We start from the raw sequence: 25477 nt of genomic DNA on the forward strand, positions 1-25477 counted from the left end.
TAAGGGGTAAATAAGTTAAAGCTCTTGGCATAGTTCTTAATAAACATGAATTTTGAATATGTTGTTGACAATAGTATTGATAGCTGGCTGTGGGCCTCCCACGTGGGGCCCAGGGGCCCACGCAGTTGGGCCATGCTCCACAGCCTTCCCAGGTGAGTTATTGGGGAGCCGGATCTGAAGTGAGGTGTCCAGGTCTTGGGACTCAAACTGGTGTGCATGCGGGATGCGGGATGCGGGCGTCAGGCTGCGCCTTCATCTGCTGGCCATAAAGCCAGGCGTCTACTGTCCCCTGGACACTGTCCAGTAACCTGCCAGAGTAGTTTGTTTAATCTCCATTTTGGTGTGAAGAAACTGGCGCCCAGAGAGGTAACTTGCTGAAGGCCATGTAACCAGACAGGTGGTACTGCAGGTTCATGCTAGAGGAGTAGAACTCAGCTTCAAGACCGTGACTTGGCCCCTTGGCCACTTAGCAAGCCAAGCTGATTTTGAAGGAGAAACAGAAACCTGGGGAGGGTAAATACTGTCTTAAGATGCTTGATTGCTAGGTGGCAGGGGCAGACCGGAAGTAGGAGGGGCCAGCTCATGGTCAGTTGTTTTTGACCTTTCAGTGCAGTGGTAGGATTTTTTCCCTGCTTGTGTACCTAGTATTTTAACCTCTTTTTGAATTTGCTTTATGCTTGGTGAACATATATTCAGTTTAAAAGGAGAAGGCTTCCTAGTATTTGCTTATAAAAACTGGGGAAAGTGACTTGAGATTTGAAAGTGTAGATACATAAATGTAGTTAAAATTGAGGTTGTGAATACTTGATTATCAAAAATATTTAACTTTTTCATTCCATAAAAAATGTATTTCTTAGTAAACACCTAATTTCTGCAAACAGACAGAATTGGAACATTTCTCCTCCAGCAGTGGTTCTCTCAGTTTTATTGTCCCTAGTGAGAGAGTCATTTGCAATTAAATATAGTTTCTGTGAGATTTCTATTTGTTTCACATCTTTAGTATTTTTAAAGTGCCATTAAAATAACTATAGAATATGTATTTGAATACGTAGTTATTTATAAAATATACATTTAGCCTGAAACTAACATGTTGCATACACAGTAAAGAATGAAGTAAATAATTAGCAACAGAGGTTTTAATGTTTCGTCCTGCCCTGCAGTCAGTGACTGTCCCCACCCTGGAGAGCATTGTTGTAGGGCCACTTTGTAGTCACTGTGTTTGGTGCGCCCCCACTTGGTGGTAGTGTGTACCAGACCTTTTCTTGTAAGATCCATTCAGCTCATCTGGGATCCTGATGGGAAGAATCAGCTCACCAGACCTTTTCAAGTTATAACCATTAAAAAGACAATTCGTGCAGGCATTAAGCATATTCCTAAACGCGGTTAGGTATCTTCCTTGCTCATTCCTCATTTGTGTGTTGGTCAGTCTCACGTTTGAGCTTTCCTCTGATTTGTTCTCCGCTTCTTGACTCCTGACATCAGAAGCCTCGGGCCACCTGTTACTCAGCCGGTGGGCCCAGGGGGAGCGCTCTGCTTTGGAGGCAGCTAAAGGAGACATTCGTTTGTTGTCTTGGATTTAAAATTAACTAGAAATGTCTGTTCACAAGAACATTTTGAAACCTTTACCTGTGACAGTTGTACGTAACCAAAAGGAGGCATCTTGATTGTTTATACAAATGAAGGACGGCAGCCTCCTCTGTCAGTGTATTTACTCAGTAAAAGTTCTTGAAATAAATGTAATTTCACAAGCATAATAATTAAATCAAACTTTGCTACAAATGACTTGAGTGTCTTAGCAAAGCTTCCAGTAACTAATTTAATGAAAAATTATTCTGTGTACTTCATTTAGGTTATCAGTATGTCAGTTTGGAAACATGCTTAATTAGGCTTTAGAATGCCATTTTTAATTTATTTCTTGACAGTCTTAAATTTTAAAATATTTTCAGCCAAAATAACCATGTTCCTTAATATAAATTTTACATATTCTAGTAAGTATTGATTGATTAATTGTTGAATTGGAAACTGAGAGAAGCAGGGCACTGGCAAAGAAATAAAGGATGTTGATGTTTGTAAATTAGCATTTCAGGGCCCTGCGCAATAGTGTAGTGGTTAAAGTCCTCGCCTTGAATGCGCCAGGATCCTATATGGGCACTGGTTCTAATCCCGGTGGCCTGCTTCCCATCCAGCTCCCTGCTTGTGGCCTGGGAAAGCAGTTAAGGATGGGCCAAAGTTTGGGACCTTGCGTCTGTGTGGGAGACCCAGAAGAGCTCCTGGCTCCTGGCTTCGGATTGGCTCAACTCGAGCCGTTGTGGCCGCTTGGGGAGTGAACCATGAGACGGAAGATCTTCCTCTCTGTCTCTCTGTCTCTGCTCCTCTCTGTATATCTGCCTTTCCAATAAAAATAAATAAATCTAAAAATAAATAGCATTGTGATTACCATGCGGGTTTACTCTGATGTAAAAGAAAGAATAGCCAATAGGAAGGAGAGTGGGCTGGGCACCACAGGCCTGGAATTCACCTTGTGTAACTTCAAGAGACTCTTAATTTCCCATCTAATACTTTCTGTATATCTCTACAATCTTTGTTTTCCTAAATAGGCTTCTTTACATAGTGTTTCTACTAACACTAAAGTTCATCAGTACTAACTGTTGAAGAGGTAACGCTCAGATGTTTGGGCTGCAAGGCAGGTGCATGGAAGCCAGCCAGGCCTGGGTTAGCAGTGGAGGGAGGAGAGGAAATACGGACTGAGTATGCTATGAATTAAAAGTTATTATTCATTTAACATACTGCTTGCCTTCTGTGCCTGCTTTCTTCATTTCTGAACCTTCTTCAGGGACAGCTGAGTTCATTTCTCCAGCGAGTTCTAGATGAGCCTTCTGAGAACCACGGTGCATTTCCCAGGAGGTGATTAGCTTGGGTAACTTCAAGTAACCTTAGCCAAGTCTGTCACCAGTCAAACTAAGGCAGCAGAAAAAGATTTTTTTTTTTCTGAAAGCTAATGATGTTGGATTTTCGTTTTTAATGGTGGTTCCCCTTGCTCGGTGCCGTTGGGACACCTCTTCCAGGACGTGATGTGAAGAGTATAGTTAACTTTGGTACTGGAATGTGTCTTTTTTTTTTTTACATTTTATTATTGTTGTTATCATTTTATGATACACCTCCATATTCCCTTATCCCCTCCCCAAATCCCTCCCCCATCACGGAATATGTCTTAATTCGTAAATTCTATTAAATTCTACTTAAAAACCTTCCATGATATTTTTTAGTGAAGTTGTAAATATAAGTTTTGAATCATTTATAGTATGTTACATATAAGTAGCCTGATTGTTGATGGGAAATAAATTTTAGTGGTGTGAAGGCTTACATTTTTTTCAGTGTGTTTCTATGCTCTGAGGTGGCACATAGCTTTTTTTTTCTTTTTTTCTAAGATTTGTTTGTTTTTCTTGGGAAGTCATATATACAGAGAGGAAGATCTTCCGTCCGTTCATTCACTCCCCAAGCAGCCACAATGGCCGGAGCTGAGCCAGTCCGACACCAAGAGCCAGGAGCCTCTTCCAGGTCTCCTATGCGGGTGCAAGGTCCCAAGGCTTTGGGCCGTCCTCAGCTGCTTTCCTAGGCAACAAGCAGGAAGCTGGATGGGAAGCGGGCCACTGGGATTAGAACTAGCACCCATCTGGGATCCTGGTGCGTGCAAGGCAAGGACTTTTTACCCACTAGGCTACCGCACCAGGCCCAGCATGTGGCTTTTATGATTGTTTTATCTCGGTGCCTTCTTTGGTAGTAGATTGAGTTGAGAAAGTAGATTCTGTAGGTAACTCAATAGAATTAGTGTTGATGAATGGGACACATTTGGGACTTGGAGCATAACTGAAGAATTATATTTAAATTGTCATGATCACCTAACTTGCATCAGCATTTAACATCTTGAGAATTGTTGTAAGGGCTGAAGGAATCAGTGTACAGTTGTAATAGCAAGGATTTATTACAGTGTAAAGCTAGAAAGGAGAATTAACAAGGACCAAGACACAAACATGAAGTTTGCAGGAAATGACACACATGTTCCAGAAAGTTCTCTCAGTGCAGTCACGGGATAAGCTTAATTTCTCTAGAAATTGTGGACACATCTAAAGAAAAAATGTCATGCCCCTGGTCTTTGCTGGATCATATAGGCTTCCTTTGCACAGCATAAGGTCTAGAGTCCCCAGTAGAAAGCAGCTATTGGCGCAAAACAATCAATCCCTCTGCTCAACAAGGAATCCCAATTTTCTCAAAATGGAAGTTCGCAGGTGCCAGCTAACGGCCAACGCTGTAAGGAAGCTGTCTAGGTGGAGCTCCAGCCTGCAGTGCTCACCCGTTTCTGTGCGCTAGTGATGGTCTAGTGATGGTCTAGCGCACAGCATCTTAGCTTTCATTATTCATTTCATGGGAGCTTGGTCTAGTGGGCAGTTTTGTCAAGGAATCAGTCAAGTAGTGTGTTCAAGGAACAAGTGTTTCCTGTCAGTTAAGTTTGAGAAAAGTTTTGGGATGAGTGGATTGCAACCACACTTTGACTCTGCTGTGTCTAGTGGCACTCCTGTAGAACATGAAAATGCCTATTTTTAGTGTTGATTTTTATGAAAGATGAGTGTTGTAAGAATGTTTCATTTACAGTTTTTGAACTCTTACTATGTATGATAGGTGAGACTGTGCATTGGTGGGAAAAATATTGGATTTATGTACAGTAGTTGTGGGAAAATGTTTTCTAATTCTCTAAGCACTTTCTTGTTCACCTATTTCTTTCAACTAATGAAGTTGAAACAAAGTGAGACTAAATATGTTAAATTTAAAACAAAGGTAGCTTTTTGTTTTTGCTAAGCTTTTTCTTACTGTTATCTAATACACAGCAAGAGAAATGTTGGTGATGAGACAATCATCCATCCATATTTAAAGAATCAGACTAATTAAATGTAAAATCTAAATGGAAATTCATATTTATAAAACCTAATGGTATAAAAAATATACTTTCTTAGAAATAACTTACCAATATTAAATGTTTAATAACTTATTGTAGGCTAAAGTTTAGGCAGTACTTTATTTACGACAATAATATTGAAGTTTAAATTAAAGCAAATAATTTATAGTATTATTCTACTTTGAAGATACTTAATTATAAATTATATAGTTATTATTTTGACGTATGTCCTTTTCATAGTATTTTGTCTTTCCTTGCAGGTCCTAGTCTACCCATGGCTACAGTTGACATAAAAAACCCAGAAATCACCACAAATAGATTTTATGGTCCACAAGTCAACAATATATCGCATACCAAAGAGAAGAAGAAAGGAAAAACTAAAAAGAAGAGATTAACCAAGGCAGATATTGGAACACCCAGTAATTTCCAGTAAGACAGTTCCTTTGTGATTTGTATCTTTACTTTTGACTTATTCATTGCTGCTCTTGATTTTTCTGGTAATTTCTGTTTGTTGGAAGGCAAAGAGGTTGGGGCATGGGGTGGTACATCGTCAGAGATACCCTGTTGTCGTCCACTCCCAAGGTGTTCACACTAGCTGGGACTGGACCAGAAGCTGAATGCAGGTCTCCCCTTGGATGTGCAGAACCCAGGTGCTTGGGCCATCACCTCATGCTCCCGGGGTGAGCATTAGCAGGCAGCAAGAATCAGGAGCAGACCCGGGGTTCAGATCTGGGCCGTGCACTATGGCATGCGTTCATTCCAAGCAACATCTTAACCTCTGCTCCAGTGCCTTCCCTCAGGAGGAAAAGTCTTCTTGTCAGATCGTGATTACACATGAGGTGATTTCTTGGGGTAGATGTTTGGCCTGGAGATCAGGCTGCCAGTTAGAGCGCGTCCTGTATCAGTGATGTATACCCTTGGGTGCCTTCCGGGGACAGCAGGTGGGCGCGGCAGGGACTGCAGTGTCTGTGCTGCTGCCGCCTGGGAACCATCTGGGGGAGTTCTCGACTGTGGCTTTCAGCTTGGCCCAGCTTGGCCACATTACGTGTTTGAGAAGTGAACCATTGGGAGCTTTAGTTACCCGTACCACTCGGCCTCTCAAACAAAACAAACATTTTTTTAATTAAAAAAAAATTTCTCACCTTATGTTGTAAATAATATTAGAGAATTACCTCTTGGTTTTGCCTCAGGACAATAAAAGTGTTTTGTATTTGTATTACATTTTCATATGACATTTCATATGCACTTATAAAGTAGTTTTGTGTATTCATACATGCAAATATGTACATATTTATTAAATGCATAGGTATGTGTATATAAAGTACTTATATATTCTTTTTTTTTTTTTTTTTAAAGATTTATTTTATTTTTATTACAAAGTCAGATATACTGAGAGGAGGAGAGACAGAGAGGAAGTGGAGCTGCCAGGATTAGAACCAGCGGCCATATGGGATCAAGGCAAGGACCCTAGCCACTAGGCCACGCTGCCGAGCCCAAGTACTTATATATTCTTAAGCTAATTGGAAAGTTAAATGTTCAAGAGATTGTACAGAAAGATTAAGATTCCATTGGCTGTAGGACTGGGCTAGCATCCTTATGTATATATAGTTTTTCCTAGGATATGAATGTGTTTATGAGAACTGTTAATTCAGATCTGCCAGTCAGAGGATGAGTTGGATTTCCTGCATACTGTGTGTGTATCGCCCTCATGCATTTTGTTTCTCTACTTACTACTATAGGCACATCGGACATGTTGGTTGGGATCCAAATACGGGCTTTGATGTAAGTGTTTTTCCAAGCTTTACACATTCTCATTCTTAATGTGTGGCAGTGTTATGATCTGCAGTTAGATTTGTTTGAAGGGTTTTTTTTACTCATTCATGTGGATTTTAGTGTCTATTTAAATGTGTTTGTTTTATATATATGTGTGTATACCACTGACTTTGGAAACCATAGTGTTGTCCTTTCTTAACTCTTCAAAAATCAAGTTTTTGTATACCTTGGCATTCGGTCCCACACTGATGAAATTCTTCTGCTTTCACCAAGAGACAAAATAATTTTTGCTGAGAGATAATTTCAGAGGAATATGTACTACGTCGCTGGAAAGTAGTACAACACAAATTGTGAATCTCAGATTCTTATCCAGCTCTTTGTTCTTTGCTTTTGGCTGTTTTATCATTCATTATTTTATAGATTTGTGAACAAAGTAATGAAGTTGCTAGTGAAAACTTTATAAACAATTTTGAAAAATATTATTTGTGTCTAATATTGTTGCCACAGCTGCGCGTTGTTCCGGACACTCTGTCTTTCCTGTCGCGCGCTGTCCGGGAGCTGGAGGTGACTTCCGTGGCCTCAGCCTTGCGCTTGTGTGTTTGTGCTTGTCTGGGAATCTTAGGTGGGATGCAGCAAGGAGATGAGATGAACATTGGTGATGTCTGAGTCATGAATGGTCAGTGGAAATCTGAATTGCCTTCCAGAGTCTGGGAACAAAAAAGAAATGTCAAACAAAATGCAAAATGTGTTCTTTGTTCTGATTCTGTTTTCTTACACGCAAGTTTAGTTAGCATGTAATTACTCAGCCGTGTTGGAAGTTCATTAACAAATATTTTAATTAAGACAGAATTAAGTTTGTCATATTTATTTTAATAAACTGGGATAGGTTGTTAATGCTAGCAGTTGCTTTATCTGTTGTAGCTGAATAATTTGGATCCAGAATTGAAGAATCTTTTCGATTTGTGTGGCATCTCAGAGGCACAGCTTAAAGACAGGGAAACATCGAAAGTTATATATGACTTCATTGAGAAAACGGGAGGTGTTGAAGCTGTTAAAAATGAACTACGAAGGCAAGGTAACTTTTCTTCTTTTTTCAGCTCTTGGTGTCAGTTTCATTTTTTGAGCAAAATGTTCGAATTTATGGATAGTTAATTTGACCCAGCATGTTATATTTAATTTTGATGTAACTAAAAAACTTGGCAAGATTCTGCTTTTTGTTATTTAAAAACGATTCATGTTATTTATTTGAGAAGTAAAACAGAGAGAGAGAGGGGAAATTATGTTCGATGTGATAATCATTCCGAGTGGCCACACCAGGCCGAAACTAAGAGCCAGGGGCTTCTTCGGGCCCCCGTGTCCTAGGGCCACTCTCTGTCGCTTAGCAGGTGCGGGACCATAAAGCTGCTGGAGCAGCTAGGGCTCACACTGACAGCTACACGGAAGGCCTGCAAGGCTGCTGAGCCCCCACACCATGGTGCTGGGCCCCTGCTTCTTTTCTTTTCTTTATTTTTTTAAGTTTTATATTGAATTCATGAAAATCCATTCAAAATCTTCCATCTGTTCCATTTTAGAATTCAAAAACAATCTGTGTACATATCGTTAAGTATTTCTCAATAGACTCTAGAACCCACCAGTAAAGTTGCTTGTAGTTCAGAAGTAGTGATTGAAATGTTATCATTCTAATCAGTAGTATGTTTTCAGAATATAAATGGAAATCTTTTTATTAATTTTGAGATGCGTGCTTTTTTGTTGTATAAAATATACTTTCTCTTAGCACCTGACAGTTCAATTTGCAGTTTGTGAAAATCTGATAATTCATTTAACGTGTCTGTACATTAGCTGTACGTTGGTTATCACAGTAAAATGCAAGTTGTCTCGCAGGCAGCCGCTCTGTGCCGACGTGTTCCTCTGACACCTGTTCCGTTCCTAATATTTACATTCTCATAGCAGGGCAAAAATGTCAGCTAAAACTTCACTTTGAGAATGTATTGTTTCAAATGAGATATTTGACTTACATGTGTATTTTTTTGCTGGTACTATCTGTTCAGTATTGATTGGCTCATTTGCATGCTCAATGCTTGCATGCATTGGTTGATGCATTCTCGCCAGCAGTTGTGAGCCCTGGACTCAGGATGTTTGGGTGTAAGGATGATATTTCTGCCGTCACTCTCAGTGGAGTAGGAAGGGAAGCAAGTGTGACGTCAGCTACTGCCATGGAGAAACGGCTGTTTCTGCGGAAGCCGGCAGAAGGCGAATCTGTTTCACTTTGTGAACAATTACATTTGCACGTTCTTTGAATTTCCGAAAACATGGCAGGCACAGCGCAGCTGTTTGTCATGCTGTGTTTCAGTCCCAGTTGCTGCTGGCCTGGAGCACCATCCTTGGTCAGCTCTGCCAGCAGCCGCACAGTACAGCTGCTCTCAGTTCTCCCTGGCTGGCCTTACACACTTACGACACTAATACCCTCTCCCTGAATATCTGCAACTCAGTTGACCTTGCTGAAGTTGATTTCTTCATGCTTTTTATTTTACCTGCTTTTAAAACATCAAATTGGGCAGAGTTCTTCATTGAATTCCATACAACAACCATTGAAAGATACAAGTATTTAAAAAAAAATGCTTTGGGGCTTGGTGTGGTAGAACAGTCAGCTAACCCTCTGCCTGTGGTGCTGGCATCTTGTATGAACACTGGTTCCTGTCCTGACTGCTCCACTTCCCATCAGACTCCCTGCTTATGGCTCCTGAAAGCAGTAGAGAATGGCCCAAATCCTTGGGCCCTGCACCCATATGGGAGGCCCAGAAGCAGCTCCTGGTTCCCAGCTTTGGATCAGCTCAGCTCCAACCATTGCAACCATTTCGGGAGGGAGCCAGCAGATGGCAGACCTCTCTGTCTCTCCTCTTTTTTAAATCTGCCTTTCCAATGAAGTAAAAAACAAAACAAAACATACTTTTAAGAATGTAGAATAACAATTTTTGTAATTGTATTCAGGATCCTCTCTGCAACATTTTAGAATAGAACTTGGAGACCTTCCGTTTGCAGGCCATGTAAAACCACAGATATGTGTAGATAGGATGTATAATTAACATGCAACAGTTTGGAAAAAATTAGGAAAAGAGGAGTTAATTAATCTGGCTTGAAAATTTGTATGTGATAGGATTGTAAAAAGTAACTTGTGATTGTGTGCATATGTGCAGTTATTTGAAGCCCGTTAGTGTACAGTGGTCTGTTGTGTCAGGTGTAGATACAGGCTGTCGTGTAGCCCGCTCTGCTCAGTGACTCCTGCTGTCACTTCACACAGAAAACCTAAGCTGTCAGTGTGAAATCTTAAGGTGTGAAGTATTGTCTTTAGTTCGGAAGTATTCATTTTATGTGAAAGGGAGAGCCTCTCTTCTTTTCTCTGTATTTGTAAGATGTGCTGCTTTTGGTCTAGTTAGAAAATTCAGCTTTCCTTAGTTTCCTGCTTTTCCTACGCTTAAATCTACAAATGTGAATTAATTTTGAAAGAAAAATATTAAATGTACTTAATTCTTCAAATAGAGAAGGCATCCATTAATTTTTAAATGTAAAATAATACTAATGCTCAATTTCACTGTTGTTTTAATACAGAGAATTCCCACATTTCCAAAATTGGTACTGATTCCTAAAAGCTAAATTCTAGTTTAGTGACTGTTTCTCAAGAAATAACAGAAAGGTTATCTTGAAGCTGAATATTACCAAATAAAATCATGGGTTAACATCTGCAGAAATAGTTTTGCAAAGAAAATGTGTACATAAAACTTTTAGTTTGTAATATTATTTTGTATTTATACACGTCAGAGTGAATTGCTTTTTCAGTATAGTTGTGGGAGGAAAAAAAAACCTCTTTTTTTCTGTTTTGTTTCAGCACCACCACCTCCACCACCATCAAGGGCAGGGCCGCCGCCTCCTCCACCCCCACCACATAGCTCAGGCCCTCCTCCCCCCCCTGCCCGAGGAAGGGGCGCCCCTCCTCCCCCGCCTTCACGAGCCCCCACGGCTGCACCTCCACCTCCACCTCCTTCCAGGTCAGGTGCAGGAGTTCCTCCGCCACCACCAAACAGGGTGTACCCTTCTCCACCTCCAGCCCTTCCCTCCTCAGCACCCACAGGACCCCCGCCGCCACCACCGCCACCTCTGTCCGGCTCAGCGGCCCCTCCTCCACCTCCTCCACCTCCTCCACCACCAGGGCCACCGCCTCCCCCTGGCCTGCCCTCTGATGGGGACCATCAAGTTCCAAGTCCTGCAGGAAGCAAAGCAGCTCTTTTAGATCAAATTCGAGAGGGTGCTCAGCTAAAGAAAGTGGAACAGAACAGCCGACCGGTGTCCTGCTCTGGGAGAGATGCGCTGCTGGACCAGATCCGACAGGGCATTCAGCTCAAGTCTGTAAGTCATGCAGAGTGGTGGGATGTGAAGGGATTTGTAAGATCTTTGAAAAATGTATGCTTTTATTTTTTTTCTCTTGTCATGTAGTTTTTTAGCCATATTAATTTTTGAAATATTTTATATAAACGAAATGAAGAAAATTTTAGTTCTATTGTCACAGAACATCATGTCTCCCGGTTTAGTTCTGCAAAAGAAAAATAAAATCTCTGACCACCATAGAGTAGTTCTGCCTTTTCTAGAATTAATGTAAATGGAATTTCGCAATATGTTGGCAATTCTTTTATGTTAGACTTTACTTTCAAGTAAAAGACACTTAAACAGAAAATGCTTATTTATATAATTGTACAGAATTCAAAATAGCACTACCTGAAACCATTTGAACTCACCTTGATAAATCCAGGCCAATACATTTATGAAAACTAAATTATATTGTGAAGTTTTCAAGTTCTGAAATTTAGATTAGTCAAGCAATTAGGCTGCACAGAAAATCTGAGAAACTTCTAGTAGAATATGTGACGGTGATGACCATTTTGTATTCTGTAAATTAGAAAAGGTTAGACAATTTCCACATCATATATCTTCTTTCAATTTTCCTTCAACCATTAAGCATGTAAAAATCATTCTTAACTTTCAGAGTTTTGTGGTGTTTTGTCTGTCTTAAGAACAGCACAGCAGGAGACAGGCTGATTTGTTCTGGAGCTCTCTAGCTGCCCTGCCGGCTCCTGCCCTGTCTGTACTTACACATTTGTTCTGAGCCTCGCACATAATGTGTTCTGCTGGACTTCAGACGAGTCATAGATACCAGATTCTTCTTGGAAGTAAACAGATGATAGAGGACTTTTTTTTTTCTTTGAAATTTTGGGGTGATTTCTATTTATTTGAGGAACAGAGAAATCCCATCCACTGGTTTGCTCCCCAAAAGCCCTGAAGAGCCAGGGCAGGTGAGGCCAAAGACAGAAGCCAGGAATGCAGTGTGGGTCTGGCTGGCAGGGCCTCTCTGCTGCTTGCGAAATAGGCATTAGCCCAACAGGAGCAGAACCAAGACTGGCACCTAGCCGTTCCAGTACGAGAGACGTCCAGACCACTTAACCACTATACAAAATGCACATTTGAATTTAAAGTTAACTTGTGTGTTGGGATTTAAAGGTAACTTTCTAATCTCAGAAGCTTTGAGTAGAAGGGAAAGTGATAGATAGGAAACACAACTAAGTGAATGAGAGCACTTAAATGTTAGCATAGCGTTGTGGGAAGAGCTTCTGACCTCGGAGGTGTAGTCTGGGGAATGCAGAACCCCAGCCGGCTCACTGTTGGCGGTGACGGCTGGATGCCGACAGGGAGGGAGTCCAGCCCTGTGAGCTGTCGCTGCGGCCTCCCAGGGCCTGCAGTAGGAGTCGTGGAACCCAGGCATTCTCAGAAGGGACAGATCTTCGCTGCTAGGCCACGCAGCAGCCCCTAGATCAGCCGTGGGCATTCAGCTCAGCTGCCTTCTCCCATTAACACTTGTCACGAGCAGTTGGAGAACTTCAGGTTATGCTTAGTGGAGAGGCTGCCCACGATCCAGTGAATAGCAGGTGGAGCACAGTTGCTGCAGCAGAATCGCTGCTGTTTCAGTATGGTTTCCATCTCCCTTTCCTGGAAGGGCTTTCTGTGTTCGCTCTTCCACTTGTTTTCTCCACAGTAAACTTAGTTTTTCTCATTTCGCTGTAAGAAGGTGGCAGTTTATTTTTAACTAATAAAATCACATCCTCATTTCCAAATTGAAGTAGCCATTTTCTGTTTACTGTACTCTCTGCATCGTCCTGTCCCAGCTGCCGTCCAGGATGGGGGTGGGGGAGGAACCAGCCTCTCACTGAATCTCAGAATCCAGCCCAGAGAAGCGTGCTCCAGTGTGGAGTGTAAGACGCGAGGCTGTTTTTTTCCAAGTACTCGCTCCTGTTGTCTGCAGTCGGTGTATGTCCTAGAGCGCGTAGTCGCTCACTGCTGTGCTAATGCGTGACAACTGAGCCTGTGCTTCACCCCAGTTTTTAAAAATAATAACCGTTTTGTTGTTGTTGGAATTTCCTTAGCTCTGTTTCTTTAAATTTTATGCATAGGTTATCCATTTATTGTGTGATAAATCTGACGAGATACAATCATAGATGTACTTAAAAATATACCTGGGAGACATGTAAGTATTGACTTAGGTGTATTTTGAATTCGTTCCTCACACACTCCAGGAAGTGTGTTTGCTGACAGTGTCGCAGTCCTGCCTGTCACCGCATTGCCTGAAGGAACGCAGATGCCCTGCTTTGGGGACCTTGCGCAGACGAGGAATGAGAAGAAACTCTGTTCTTTTTTCCCATTTTGTGGAATTTTAATACTTAGCATGTGGTCTCTAACGTTTAAGTACTGCTAGGTGGCTCAGTCTGTTTCTCACTGGGACCTTTCTGAATATTCCTTTTACAAGATCTTTTGTCCAAAAATAAAGACTACTGCGGGAAAAGTTACAAAGACCAAGATAAAGTGTGTCTTAGTAAAATAATTTGTGGGAATTGATTTAGAATTTAAACAAATATATGCAAATAAGCTTTTATATAAGTACTCGTGTTTCTCCATCTTTAATTATAATCTTAAACTATATCAGTAAGTCCAGAGACAAAACTCAAAGTGTATTTGTAAAAGCAGCGGCTCCTTTCAGTAAAATAGCTTTATGACAGTCCTTCCAGAAGTTCGCTTTTTTTAAAAAATTTTAAACCGCACATCAGCCTACTTCCTGTATTCTCCCTTAAAGTATCCCCGTTACCAGCAGAGAGCACCTTGGGTGGACTGTCGTTTGAGAAATCACATTCTAGTGAGAATCTGATATTTTTGTTCCCCTGACTGGAGCAGATGAAAGCGCTGCACTTAGGGATGGGTCGGTTTCTTGTGAAAAGTGTTTATTTTGAAAGCTGATTTTCAGCTGAACACTTTAAAGAGACTTTACATAGTATGGGAAGGGAAGTTCATTTTGAGTTGTAGTATGTACCTGGTGACTATAACTTTCTGTCACATGAGATATTAAAAATACAAATATACAGACTCAACTTGTCTAGGAAGGCAGAAGTTTCCGCATTTTTTCTGAGCTTCTTGGTATGTTAGTATGACTGTGGGTGTGAGAATGCTTCCCTTGAAGACAGCCTGAAAGTTTGGTCAGCTGAGGTTTGTGCACTGGAATGAACAGAAGTAACTCAGTGCCATACGGGTGTTCCACAGGAGAAGGTTGAATTGTCATGTGACCGTCACCTTGGGAGTGTGTGGATGGCTTGTGCAGCAAAAAGAGAGGGCTTCTTGTAAGGGAGCAGATTGGTCTGAACGTATTAATCCCATTGCGGACTTACCAGTTTATTGTCTCTAAATTTCGTTTCCTATTATAAGATAAATGAGCCTAAGAAAATAAAGTGTCCTGGGAACAGATTTTTTGCAAAGGAAGTGTTGAGTTGTGCTTTCTTCCCTAGGTATCTGATGGCCCAGACTCTGCGCCACCAACGCCTGCACCCACTTCTGGGATTGTCGGCGCCTTGATGGAAGTGATGCAGAAACGGAGCAAAGCCATTCATTCCTCAGGTGCAAATTCATACCCTGGAATGTTGGATGCTCTCTTTTAATTTGTATTTTATAGATACAGCATTTTATCCCATTCGCCTTGCTGTGCTGTCGGAGTAATTACTGTTATGAGTTCTTGGGCATTTTATAAACAGTTGATGCTTCTGCAACTGGGTCTGTCTGAAACCTTCTGTATGCCATGACACCACAACCATAAATTTGAGCAAAAGCTTTAGGAGGAAAAATGACACTTTTATTTCTCTTATTTCTCTTACTGGAAAGACTAATAGAACTCCTGGCAAGCAACCTCTAAATAGGCTTGTGATTTCCAGGTCTCATCTTAGGACATTCCAGGACAGAAAATTCAGGTTTCTGTCATCTGTGAGAGTCTGGACTAAGAAAATGGAGGATTCCCAAGTTTCAGCAGTTTGCTAAAGAATACTAATGTATTTATTTAAAATAAATAAACTACGATGCGATGGCCCAGCAACTACATCCTTGCCGTGAGCATACTGGGATTCCATATGGGTGCCAGCTCATGTGCCGGCTTGTGTCAGGCTGCTCCACTTCCCACCCAGCTTCCTGCTCATGGGCTGGCCTGAGAAAGCAGTAGAGGATGGTCCAAAGCTTTGGGACCCTGCACCCGTGTGAGAGACCCAAAAGACACTCCTAGCTCCTGGCTTCACATCAGCTCAGCTCTGGCCATTGTAGCCACTTAGAGAGTGAACCAACAGACAGAAGATCTCGATCTCTCTCTCTCTTTTTCTCTCTCTGTGGATCTGCTTTTCCAGGAAAAATGAATAAATCTTTAAAAATGTATCTATTGAAAAATAAAAATCTAAAAATGGTTTGTGTTTCAGGAATTAAATGGAGAAATCACTCTAGATTTATGGGACATCATTTTGTTTATTCATATGCTTCAATTGTCTTGATTTTCTTTTAGATGAAGATGATGAAGAAGATGATGAAGAAGATTTTGAGGATGATGATGAATGGGAAGACTGATCTGTATGTTATATAAATATATATTTTTAAGGTGAAATACTAAACACTGCTTTCTGTCTATGGTTTCTGTAAAATTATCATGTAAATGTTCTACCAATTGCTGTATATTTTTGTTGCCCTTTTTTTTGCTTTTTTTTTATTATTAATCTGTGCAATACCTCACATAATCTGTAAAGGTTTGTCATAATCCTCTACAAAGCTGCTCCCTGGGACTGTGTGCAGGCTGACACCAGGATGCTCACGTGAGGTGTGAATATGTTTTCACTCCATCAACAAGGGAGTTTAAATATTGTATGTGAGACTGACAAAAACCTTAATGTAATCTAGTTATAATGCCGGAAGGAAAACACTATTTTCATACCCTACTTTTTCTGTACCTAAATTTTCTTATTGAAATCTAGCCTAGCACTGCATTCTTTTTTAAATGACACAGCCCTTAGTTTCTCTAGAGCCTTCATTTTGAATACAACACTACAAATGAATGTTGAAGCTGACACATTGCACAGTTCTAGACATCACACACTGACACTGTTTCTCAGACTTGAGCGTACACACTACATCGGATCACTGCAGGGACCCCGTTGGGAGAACCAGGGACCCGCCTCGGACAGCCCCTTACAGTGTTGGTGCAGCCGCCATGGTTCAGGCTGGGATCTGTGAGCCCTTGCGTGCCTGTACTTGATTGAGGCTGTTTTTGTGTTGTAACAAATGTGGCAGAGTCTTTTTCGCCAAACCCTGAAAAATATTTTTTAGTATTGTTCTGAAAAAGAGAAGATTTGTGTAAGTTGAAAATTTGGAAAGAAATTTTCTTCTACATGAATGAAATGGGTTTATGCATTATGGTTATTCTAATATTTTATTTCAAATGCTATACAAATCAAAGTGATATAGAATTACATATTTTTATTTTGTAATCTGTATAGATTGAGTGTTGAGAAATACCAACCATAAAATTCTTACCTAGTTGGTAAAGATTTGTACTGTAATGCTAATAAACCTAACATTCTGCGTATCTTTATTTTGATAATTTCTCCAGATTTTTGTCAAATGTCAAGTGAAGGATGACATTTTCCTTAAAATATTGGTTGACCCAATGTCAGATTTCTTGGAACACATAACTGAATGGTTGCTTTTTTAAAATAAAACTTTACAACCTGCACATTTGTTATGAATACTAACCGGTGTGTTAGTTAGGGTTTCCTGGCCTCTCTGCACCCTGCTGATCTGCCTAGAGGCGATGGTTTCACACTTATAGCACTACCACGCCTACCTACTTTACATTTTAGGTAGAAAATTGGTTGAAATACAAACATTTTTCCTCACACTGAGTCGTGTTCAGAATGTAGTTCCAAATGTATTCATTGCTGTAGTCACAATATCCAACTAAAGACGATGCTATCTAGAGTTAGACCACCCCAGACCTAGTGTGGGTGTGATCTTGACAGGCTGGACCTGCAAGACTGGGCTTGAATTTTTAACCTGTTATCACGTAATCTAGTGATCATGCATCTAGTTATCATAAGAAATAATTTAAAAGGTTTTGTTGCTGAAAGCAGTATGTGGTGCAGTAAAATAGTTAAGTTATTCAAAGAATGTTACCTTCCTTGCAAGAGTAATTTAAGCACAGGGGAAAGATTCTAGACTTTTGTTTCTTGTGAAAACAGCGCCCTCTGCTGCTTGAGCCTTCTGTTGTGTTTATCGTGGCTTGAGCTCAGCAAGTCTGGTGTGCATGAGGCTGAACAACTACGAACCAGTGAAATGAGGAGTGTGTGCAAGCAGAAAATAGAACTCTGTAATTATTTTAAATCGCATTGAACATCTTCCCATTTAAAACTTTTGACATTATAAAAATTTTCTTAGAAATGTCTTTTAAAGGTAATGCCAAATCTAAGATCTCTAATTTTTGGCCAGTTCTGCTGTTCCAGCTAACCTTAGTATGATAAATATTTATCAAGCTCTGCTCTGAGGAAAACTCTTTGAGTTGAAAATAGAATTTTAAACATTTAAAATGTGTGCGTATATATACATGTACACATGCACACACACACATATATATAATTTGCCAAAGATAATTTATTGTGTTTTTTCCTTTAATTAAAAAATAAAAAGATTTGTCGCACAATCTGAATCGTTGTTGGTCAAAGCAGCAGCCATGGAGTTCAGGCATGAAGATTACACCTGCTCCGCCAGGTAGGATGCAGGCTTGCATGTTTCAGTCCTCCACCGTCTTGCACCGTAAGAGCACTGTACCTTCGCGTTGTCTGAAAGCCTCGCCTATGTACTCCAGCTAGATGATTTTCTGGTAGCCTTCGCATTTAACAAACTAGCATGAGGCTTTTTATATCTAAGTGCTACGTGATTAACAGTTCCAGCTAGCCACGTATTCTATGTATGAGATTCATAAAGACTTTCAATCATTCATTTCCATTTATCAACTGAAATTTTGTTTTAGTATGTGAAATTTTTTTTTGAAATGTATAGTGAATCAGATGTTGCACTGGTGGCAATTCATCATGGAACATAATAAAATTAATTTGACCCAAACAATACAACATTAGTGTGCTTTTTGTTCAAGTATGAAGAGATTGAAATGGGAAAAAACAAAGAATTTTAAATAGCAGAGTCTAGCAAAGGGAACGTGGCTGGGAGTAATGGTTGACATTTTCAGCAGCCCACATGCCTTGCTGCCAGTGAGTGTGCCATGAAGTAAACATGGTGAGCCCAGGAATGGGACACTGTGTCCTGCAGGGAGGCAGCACAGCTGCTCGGTGGCTCCTGCCTTTGCCACAGGGTGAGGGCACGCTGCCGGGAACTCTTGCACATTCCAAAAATGTTGCAATTTTCTAAACCAAAATGTTAATTCGAGTTTACTGGTTGTTCCAGTGAGTAGGTAGTCTAGCACTTTTTGTGGGAAATCAGTAGATTTTAATAAACAGTTTCAAACACAATACTTATTTTAAACAGGAAGCTTGTTTTTTGGTAAATAGAACTTTCTGTTTCCCTGAATCTGATGCAGGCAGATGTCTGAAGATTGAACGGAATTATGGAATTCGGAGTATCGAATGGTAAAGAATACTTTCTGGAACCTTCAGCCACATTTAACATTTCAAGACAATGTTCTTGACAGAGCTTTCGATTTTGTACAACCATTAAGAATGTATTGAACTTTGCAGGTAATTTTTGAAGTGACAAGCTGCAAAATTGTTCCTGTCCTGTGTTTATCTAATCAGTGGAGAGATTCCTGAAGTGACTGGTTTGGAAACAGGGTCCTAAGAGGCCAAGGGGCAAGATAAGGCCTATTTATAGAACTGCAAAAAATCCTCTGTGGGGAAGCTGAAGGTGTTCATTTTAGTAATGCTGTCATCTCTCACCTCCAGAATCATTCATGTTTTTTATTATCTCTTGATATTCATAGTTTGTTCTTTAACTTTGCTGTTTAGGGAAGCCACTGGGGAAGAGTGTGATAAACCTGCCGTGATAAATGTGAGGGAAACACGGTTGGCAAGTAAGTGTGTGTGTGTGCAACATGCTATATTCCAGGTTGGATGATTGCTTGATAACAATGAGGAAGCCATCTCAAGGGGACGGACTTGCCCCTGGCCCATACCGCTGCTTCCCCTACTCCCAGACCTTTCCTGACGAAGGTGACTTTCCTTTGAGGGAAATCACATTGGAAAGCACCCATCGTAATACTAGCCAGTATTTGCAGGAATACTTCAGGTGTCGGGCACTATTTGGAAAGTTTTATGTGAGTGAGATATCCCAACTTTTCAGCCAAGGTAAATGAAACTTGGAAAAGTCAAGTAATATATCCAAAGTTAAGTAGCTAGGAAGTGACAGAGTTGGGTTGCAAACTCTGTCTGAATACAAACACTTAACCACCTCAGTACCCTGCGTACCAGCTGACAGCTAAAACATGAGAGATCATCTGGATGAAAAACAAGAATGCGACCCCAGTATTTTCACTTCAAATGTGGAAGGCTGGGGATTTCTCTCTTTATGCGCATGCAAAAACTGAAAGGGGAATATTCTCATGCATTGTTAAAAAAAAAAACAGGAAGGAAAATACATCATTATGTGGGCTATGCCAGCTGCCAGGAAGACAAGCCAAAGCAAATTTTGAAACTGTAACAGCCTCAGAATTGTGGAATATGTAAGTAGAATATTTTTTACGAATGTTTTGTTTTTGCTTATTCCTGATCATTCTATAATCCATCACCATTAAAATATTTTCTCTATTTGAAATAGCAAATTAGGACACTAGCATTTTGTGTAATCCCAAATGTTCAAAAATTTGCTTACCCAACATTTTAGTTGGAATTATCTCCGAGTCTTTGTGAATTTACCCTCTGCCTGTGTGTCCTCTGTCAGCCCAGTGGAGGCTTTTAGTTTGTGGATGTCAAGGCTGACAGATGTAGCTCGCTGTTTTTTGTGTTTTGCTTTTGGCTTATCTTTTTAAAACGTTTTCATTTCTTTAAAAACAGTTTACGTAGTGGTAGCTTCTGGAATATAATGGATCACAGTCCACTTCAACAAGTTGTGACAGGTCAAAGTTTTTGTTAAAATTTTCTATAAATGTTTCTGCAAAGAAGCACTGAAAATTCTTGGCAGCATTTGAAGAAACACAAAGATGTTGCGCACTGCCCTCTCCCCTTGAATATGAAGTTCCCAGCTTCGTGCCAAGGCTCCCCAGCTCCCAGTTGGTGACATGACAGAAGAGGAGCTGCGGGAGACCGAAGCATAACTCCTTGAGAGAAGAGACACTCACAAAAAGGAATAAGGAAATGTTATTCTCTCTCTTGCTCCTTCCCTGAAATGTAATTTAAAACAAGACAAAACTGGGATGAGCACCTTGTACTGTATGTGTATGTGTATGCCTCTTGGAGCAGTCAGATCTCATAGTGAATGGCTAGTTCAAGTTCTACCTCCACTTCCCATTCTACCAAGACCCCAGGTGCTGGCTCAGATGGCAGGATCCAGTTACCCATAAGGGAAACCTGAATGAAGTTCTGCTGTCCTGACCTTGGCCTGGCACATCATCGGCTAATGTGGATGCTGGAGAAAATGAACCTGGAGATGAGAGATCTGTCTCTCCATTTCTGTCTCGCTGTCAAAAATAAAAAATATATTAACTTTTATTTCAGTTTCCTAGGGTTTTTTTTTTAATATGTATTTATTTTTGTTGGAAAGTCAGATATACAGAGAGGAGGAGAGACAGAGAGGAACATCTTCCATCCGTTGATTTACTCCCCAAGTGGCTGCAGTGGCTGGAGCTGTGTTGATCCGAATCCAGGAGTCGGGCTTCTTCCAGGTCTCCCATGCATGTGCAAAGTCCCAAGACTTTGGGCCATCCTCGACTGCTTTCCCAGGCCACAAGCAGGGAGCTGGATGGGAAACGGACCACCAGGATTAGAACCGGCGCCCATATGGGATCCCAGCGCATGCAAGGTAAGGACTTTAGCCACTAGACTACCGCACTGGACACTCATTTTTCTAGTTTTGTTTAATGTTGCTTGTTGACTTACTAGTTCACATGAATTCATTGATTTTTAATCTGGAGTGTTCCCACTCCCACCAACCCATTCTGGTTGGAAGGGAAACTATGACACGAGAAATTTGAGAAAAACTTGCAGGGTAGAGTAGCTTCAGGTATTGGTTTTGAGTATATGTAACGATGATCAGTGGGTCATCTAGATTTCATTCAGAAAGAGAAAAATTTAAGCAGTTTGTACTTGTGATTATGTTTTAATAAGAGAACTGTATGCTTTGCAATGACATGTCTAACTTTTAAAAATTTCTAAATATTTGACCAAAAGATCATGTTGCTTCGTGTTGTCTACCTTGTGATAAAGACTGATTTACCATCTGAAATTCAGTGCAGAATAGCCAATATGCAAACAGACCCCAAGTCAAAACCCTAAGCTTAAGCGTGCTAATTTTCCAAATTAACTAAAGAGTTAGGGTTTTAAAAACTGTTCACATTCCACCTCCAGAAACATGGTAGAATTTTGAGAATGGTAGTTCTACTCTTCAGTTGCCAGTCCTAACATTGCCAAATGCTTTCCTGTCAAAAGCCTCTTCAGGTCCTTAAATATTCCCTCACGCCCCCCCCCCCCCCAAGTGGCTTATTAGCCATCGGTGGGAACAAAAGGACATTTTGAGACGAGTGGAAATAGTGAGGTGGAGAAGCCAGGACAGAGCAGCGGGACCTCTTCACTGATGGGAGTGACATCCTCTCCGATCAGGCAAACCACTTGCTCTCATGCAGATCAGAAATAGAAAATGTCGTTGCCGTGAAAACAGCCACATGTGCAAAATATCTAGGAGCCGATCACTTTTTTAACCAATGCTTTTTGGATGTGTCTGACTCTGGGACAATAACAAGAGCAGACATGGCTAATGTCCTTGAGAAGATCATGTGGCAAGAGCTGTGTTAGAACCTATTATCAGGATGACGTATGTGGGAATCAAAGACAGCTGCTGCTGTGTCATGTTGAAAGACTGGGGGGTGGGCAGAGGGAGGGCTGCCATGATTTTTTGTGGGAAACTGGAAGATGACAGAAGTGCCTATGGGAAGAAGGGGAGTCTGGATTTAAATATGCTAAGTTTAAGATGGAAAGTGTGGAGCTGGAACGCCAAGATGGAATTTGTGCTAAAGATTGGGTTATGTGGTATGAATGGTATTTAAAGATGAGGATGTGGATAGGACCACGTAGGGAGACTTTAGTTTAGAACACTGAGGCCATTTTGAAGAATGCCTTTTCCTTCTTGAGTCATTGAGCTACTCCTGAAAAATGAGTAGGTGCTAGCCAAGTTAAAACAGTCAGAAGCCAATTCCAAGCATGCAGATGGAATGTGAAAAGTTAGGTGTCATCACTTGTTCAGTGAACAGTAAGTTGTTCAGGATGGCTTACGCACACAAGGAAAAGCAATATTAGAACACGCAGAAGACTTTTGCTAAGGCCTCTGAACTTTACACAATGTGGATTACCACTGAAGCATTTTACACAGGCAACTGATGTAACTGGAATTGAGTTTTTGGAAGTGATCACTCTGGCATGTTGGAAACAAACTGAGAGCACCTGAGCATAGAGATGGAGAAATCAACCAGTAAGAAAAAGCAATGTCCTAGGCCAGAGAGCACTCAACAGGGGACTTTGTGGCAGCCAAAGACACGATGTACCATTTAGGGGAGAACATTCTATTGGCACTGAGTCTTTAGAGTGGCTCCTGTTATGTGAAAATCTCTTTTTGATCTGCTGACCACATTGACCCATTTGGATATATGCAAAAATTGAACCAGAACTGCCTGTGAGAAGAGGTGGAGAGAGCTGAATTCTGTGGGGAATTCTCAAGAGTCATTTAGGATGGTGAGAGTACCACAGAGGAAAGGAAGTGAGAACCAGCAAGAAAACAGAATAGTGTGGGACAAAAACACAACAGTGGGAAAAAGGCCCCTGATGAAGGGGATTTTTATTCACAGAATATCTCATTTTCAATTTTAAGTCAGTTGTGTTACTGTAATGTCAGTTCTACCTTTGTTTCCCAGGTCCGCACACAATAGTACGCATGGAACCTAAGAAAAGGGTGGGGGGAATTGTGTGGTCCGTGTGATGCAGGAGAGGCATTTATTGTAGGTTCACCAGATGCATGTGTAGGATAGGGACCCAAAGACCATCCTAACTGATGAGCCTCCAGCCCCTTCCTTCCAGACATCGAAGAATCCTCTGAAGAAGACTTTGGGTTGTTACTTGCAGCATGAGGTTTCCGGTTGACTTTACCTACTTCATAGACATATATAAAATGCTTTTTACATATTAAATATTTTGTGAAGTAGAAATGACATAGTAGGAAGATGTGTCTTTTTATCCTGAGATTCTGTGGCCCTCTGATTCTCCACGAAAATAGCATATTCGTTGTCTTAAGCCTTGCACAACACCCTTCACCTCAATGGGTCGTGCCACTTGAGCCTACCACCCAAATGTCCGGCTCCATCATCGTATAAACTTGTTCTCACCGAGGTCAGTAGTTAAAATGGATACTTTCTGGATCTAGAACTCTCTTCTTTTTTCTTATTTTTCTTTTTTTTTTTTTTTTTTTGCTGTTGACTGCTGCTTTTGTGGCGAAGCTTTCTGCTTTGCAACATAACTCACCCCTGGTTCTTTTCTGCCCCCCCTGAGCAGACTGTCTCTTGTTCTTCGCATTCTCTTTCTCTCTGAATGACCACATCCAAACTTCTGCTTAAAACAGAAACAAAAACACTTTTTGTTTATTTTACTTAAAAGAGGAAGATATCTTTCATTTGTTGATTCACTCCCCAAATGCCTGCAACAACCAGTGTTGAGTTGGACCAAAGCTAGAATTCCAGAATTCCATGTGGTTCACAGTGACCCAATCACTTGAGCCAACAGCTCTTTCCTCTCAGGCTACAGAACCATTAGTTGGAAGCAGTTTAGGCAGGACTCAAACCAAGTGTTCAGCATGGGGCATAGGCATATTCTTTATACCATTTTCTGAAACAAAAATGGCTCTACCAGGAAAGCAGATGTCAATCTAGGTTCCTCTTTTCTGGCCGTCTGTTCCCTGCATTCAAGTGGTAACTGGGTTCTGCAGAATTTATGCTTTCTTCATCTCTGTTCTAACTACTCTGATCTCTGGACCATTCTAGAGATCATTATGCTCCATTCATAGTTAAAACTAGCATCTTCTCCTTCCGAGATCATTGCAAGAGTCTGATTGTTCCAGGCCTCAGTGAAGTCACCCCTCCTTTTATCGCTTACTCAAGTTGCATTTTTAAAATCTGTGTAAACATCATGCCATTCCTCCCTTTACAATCCTTCAGTGTCCCTCATGGTTTTCATAACTGATTCCAAATTCCTCAGGCTCCTGTGCCTCTTGGCATATCAGCCTTTTTATTCAGACATGGAGGAGCTTCCTGGCTTTCTGAGAAACATGCCTTTGTGGGCTGATGGGTTTAGATTCAACTTTCAGACTCACGGTAAACATGACTTGGATTTGCCCAATTTGCAGTTTGATGTACAGCACTGATGGCTCACGATGCTCACCTGCCTGCAAGATGGCTTTTAGCTCTGGTCTTGCAGTCGAGCTCTCTTAGTCAGGATTTTTGGAAAAACTAAAAGAACAACCGAGAAATAAGGGATGAGCTGGAACTATCAAAATAACCCACAGATCCACTGTAGGTTACTGTAATTGCCTACATAAAATGGGAGCTGCATAATGGTTTGTAAGCCATCTTCCCCAGTTTGTTGAAAAAAAAATTGTGTTTGTGTTCGGTTGTGTTTGTATTTACATTAAGAAAGTTTTACAGGCCCTGCACAGTAGCCTAGGGGCTAAAATCCTCGTCTTGCATGCTCTGGGATCCCATGTGGTGCTGGTTTGTGTCCTGGCTGCTCCCCTTCCCCTCCAACTCCCTGTTTGGGACCTGGGAAAGCAATTGAGGACGGCCCAGAATCTTGGGACTCTGCAACTGCATGGGAGATCCGGAAGAAGCTCCTGGCTCCTGGCTTTGGATCAGCTCAGCTCTGGCTGTTGTGGCCACTTGGGGAGTAAATCAGCAGATAGAAGATCTTTGCCTCTGTGTCTCCTCACTCTAAATCTGACTTTTCAATAAAAAATGGATAATTTTTTTTTAAAGGAAGGTTTTAAAGAAACATACACTAAAGGGTCAGCAGGTGTTACTGTGCGGGGACTGGGGGTAGGTGTTCTAGCGTTCTATGGCTTATACATGCATTTAGGTTCTGATTTTTTACTCGATGATCATGTCTA

The 25477-nt window shown here is 41.0% G+C and overlaps 1 protein-coding gene across 1 annotated transcript in view; it reads left to right on the plus strand.

The window, feature by feature from the left end:
* The window catches only part of WASL (WASP like actin nucleation promoting factor), a 61767-nt gene extending 43538 nt beyond the window's left edge, over window positions 1-18229 (plus strand). The window contains exons 6-11 of the mRNA XM_004592491.3: window positions 5212-5380; window positions 6691-6733; window positions 7646-7799; window positions 10608-11125; window positions 14599-14707; window positions 15630-18229. Coding sequence (XP_004592548.2) covers window positions 5212-5380; window positions 6691-6733; window positions 7646-7799; window positions 10608-11125; window positions 14599-14707; window positions 15630-15691 — 1055 coding nt within the window. The 3' untranslated portion in view covers window positions 15692-18229. The remainder of the gene's footprint in view (window positions 1-5211; window positions 5381-6690; window positions 6734-7645; window positions 7800-10607; window positions 11126-14598; window positions 14708-15629) is intronic.
* The last annotated feature ends 7248 nt before the right edge of the window (window positions 18230-25477 follow it).

Source organism: Ochotona princeps, chromosome 25, assembly GCF_030435755.1.
Source record: "Ochotona princeps isolate mOchPri1 chromosome 25, mOchPri1.hap1, whole genome shotgun sequence".
Lineage (NCBI taxonomy): Eukaryota > Metazoa > Chordata > Mammalia > Lagomorpha > Ochotonidae > Ochotona > Ochotona princeps.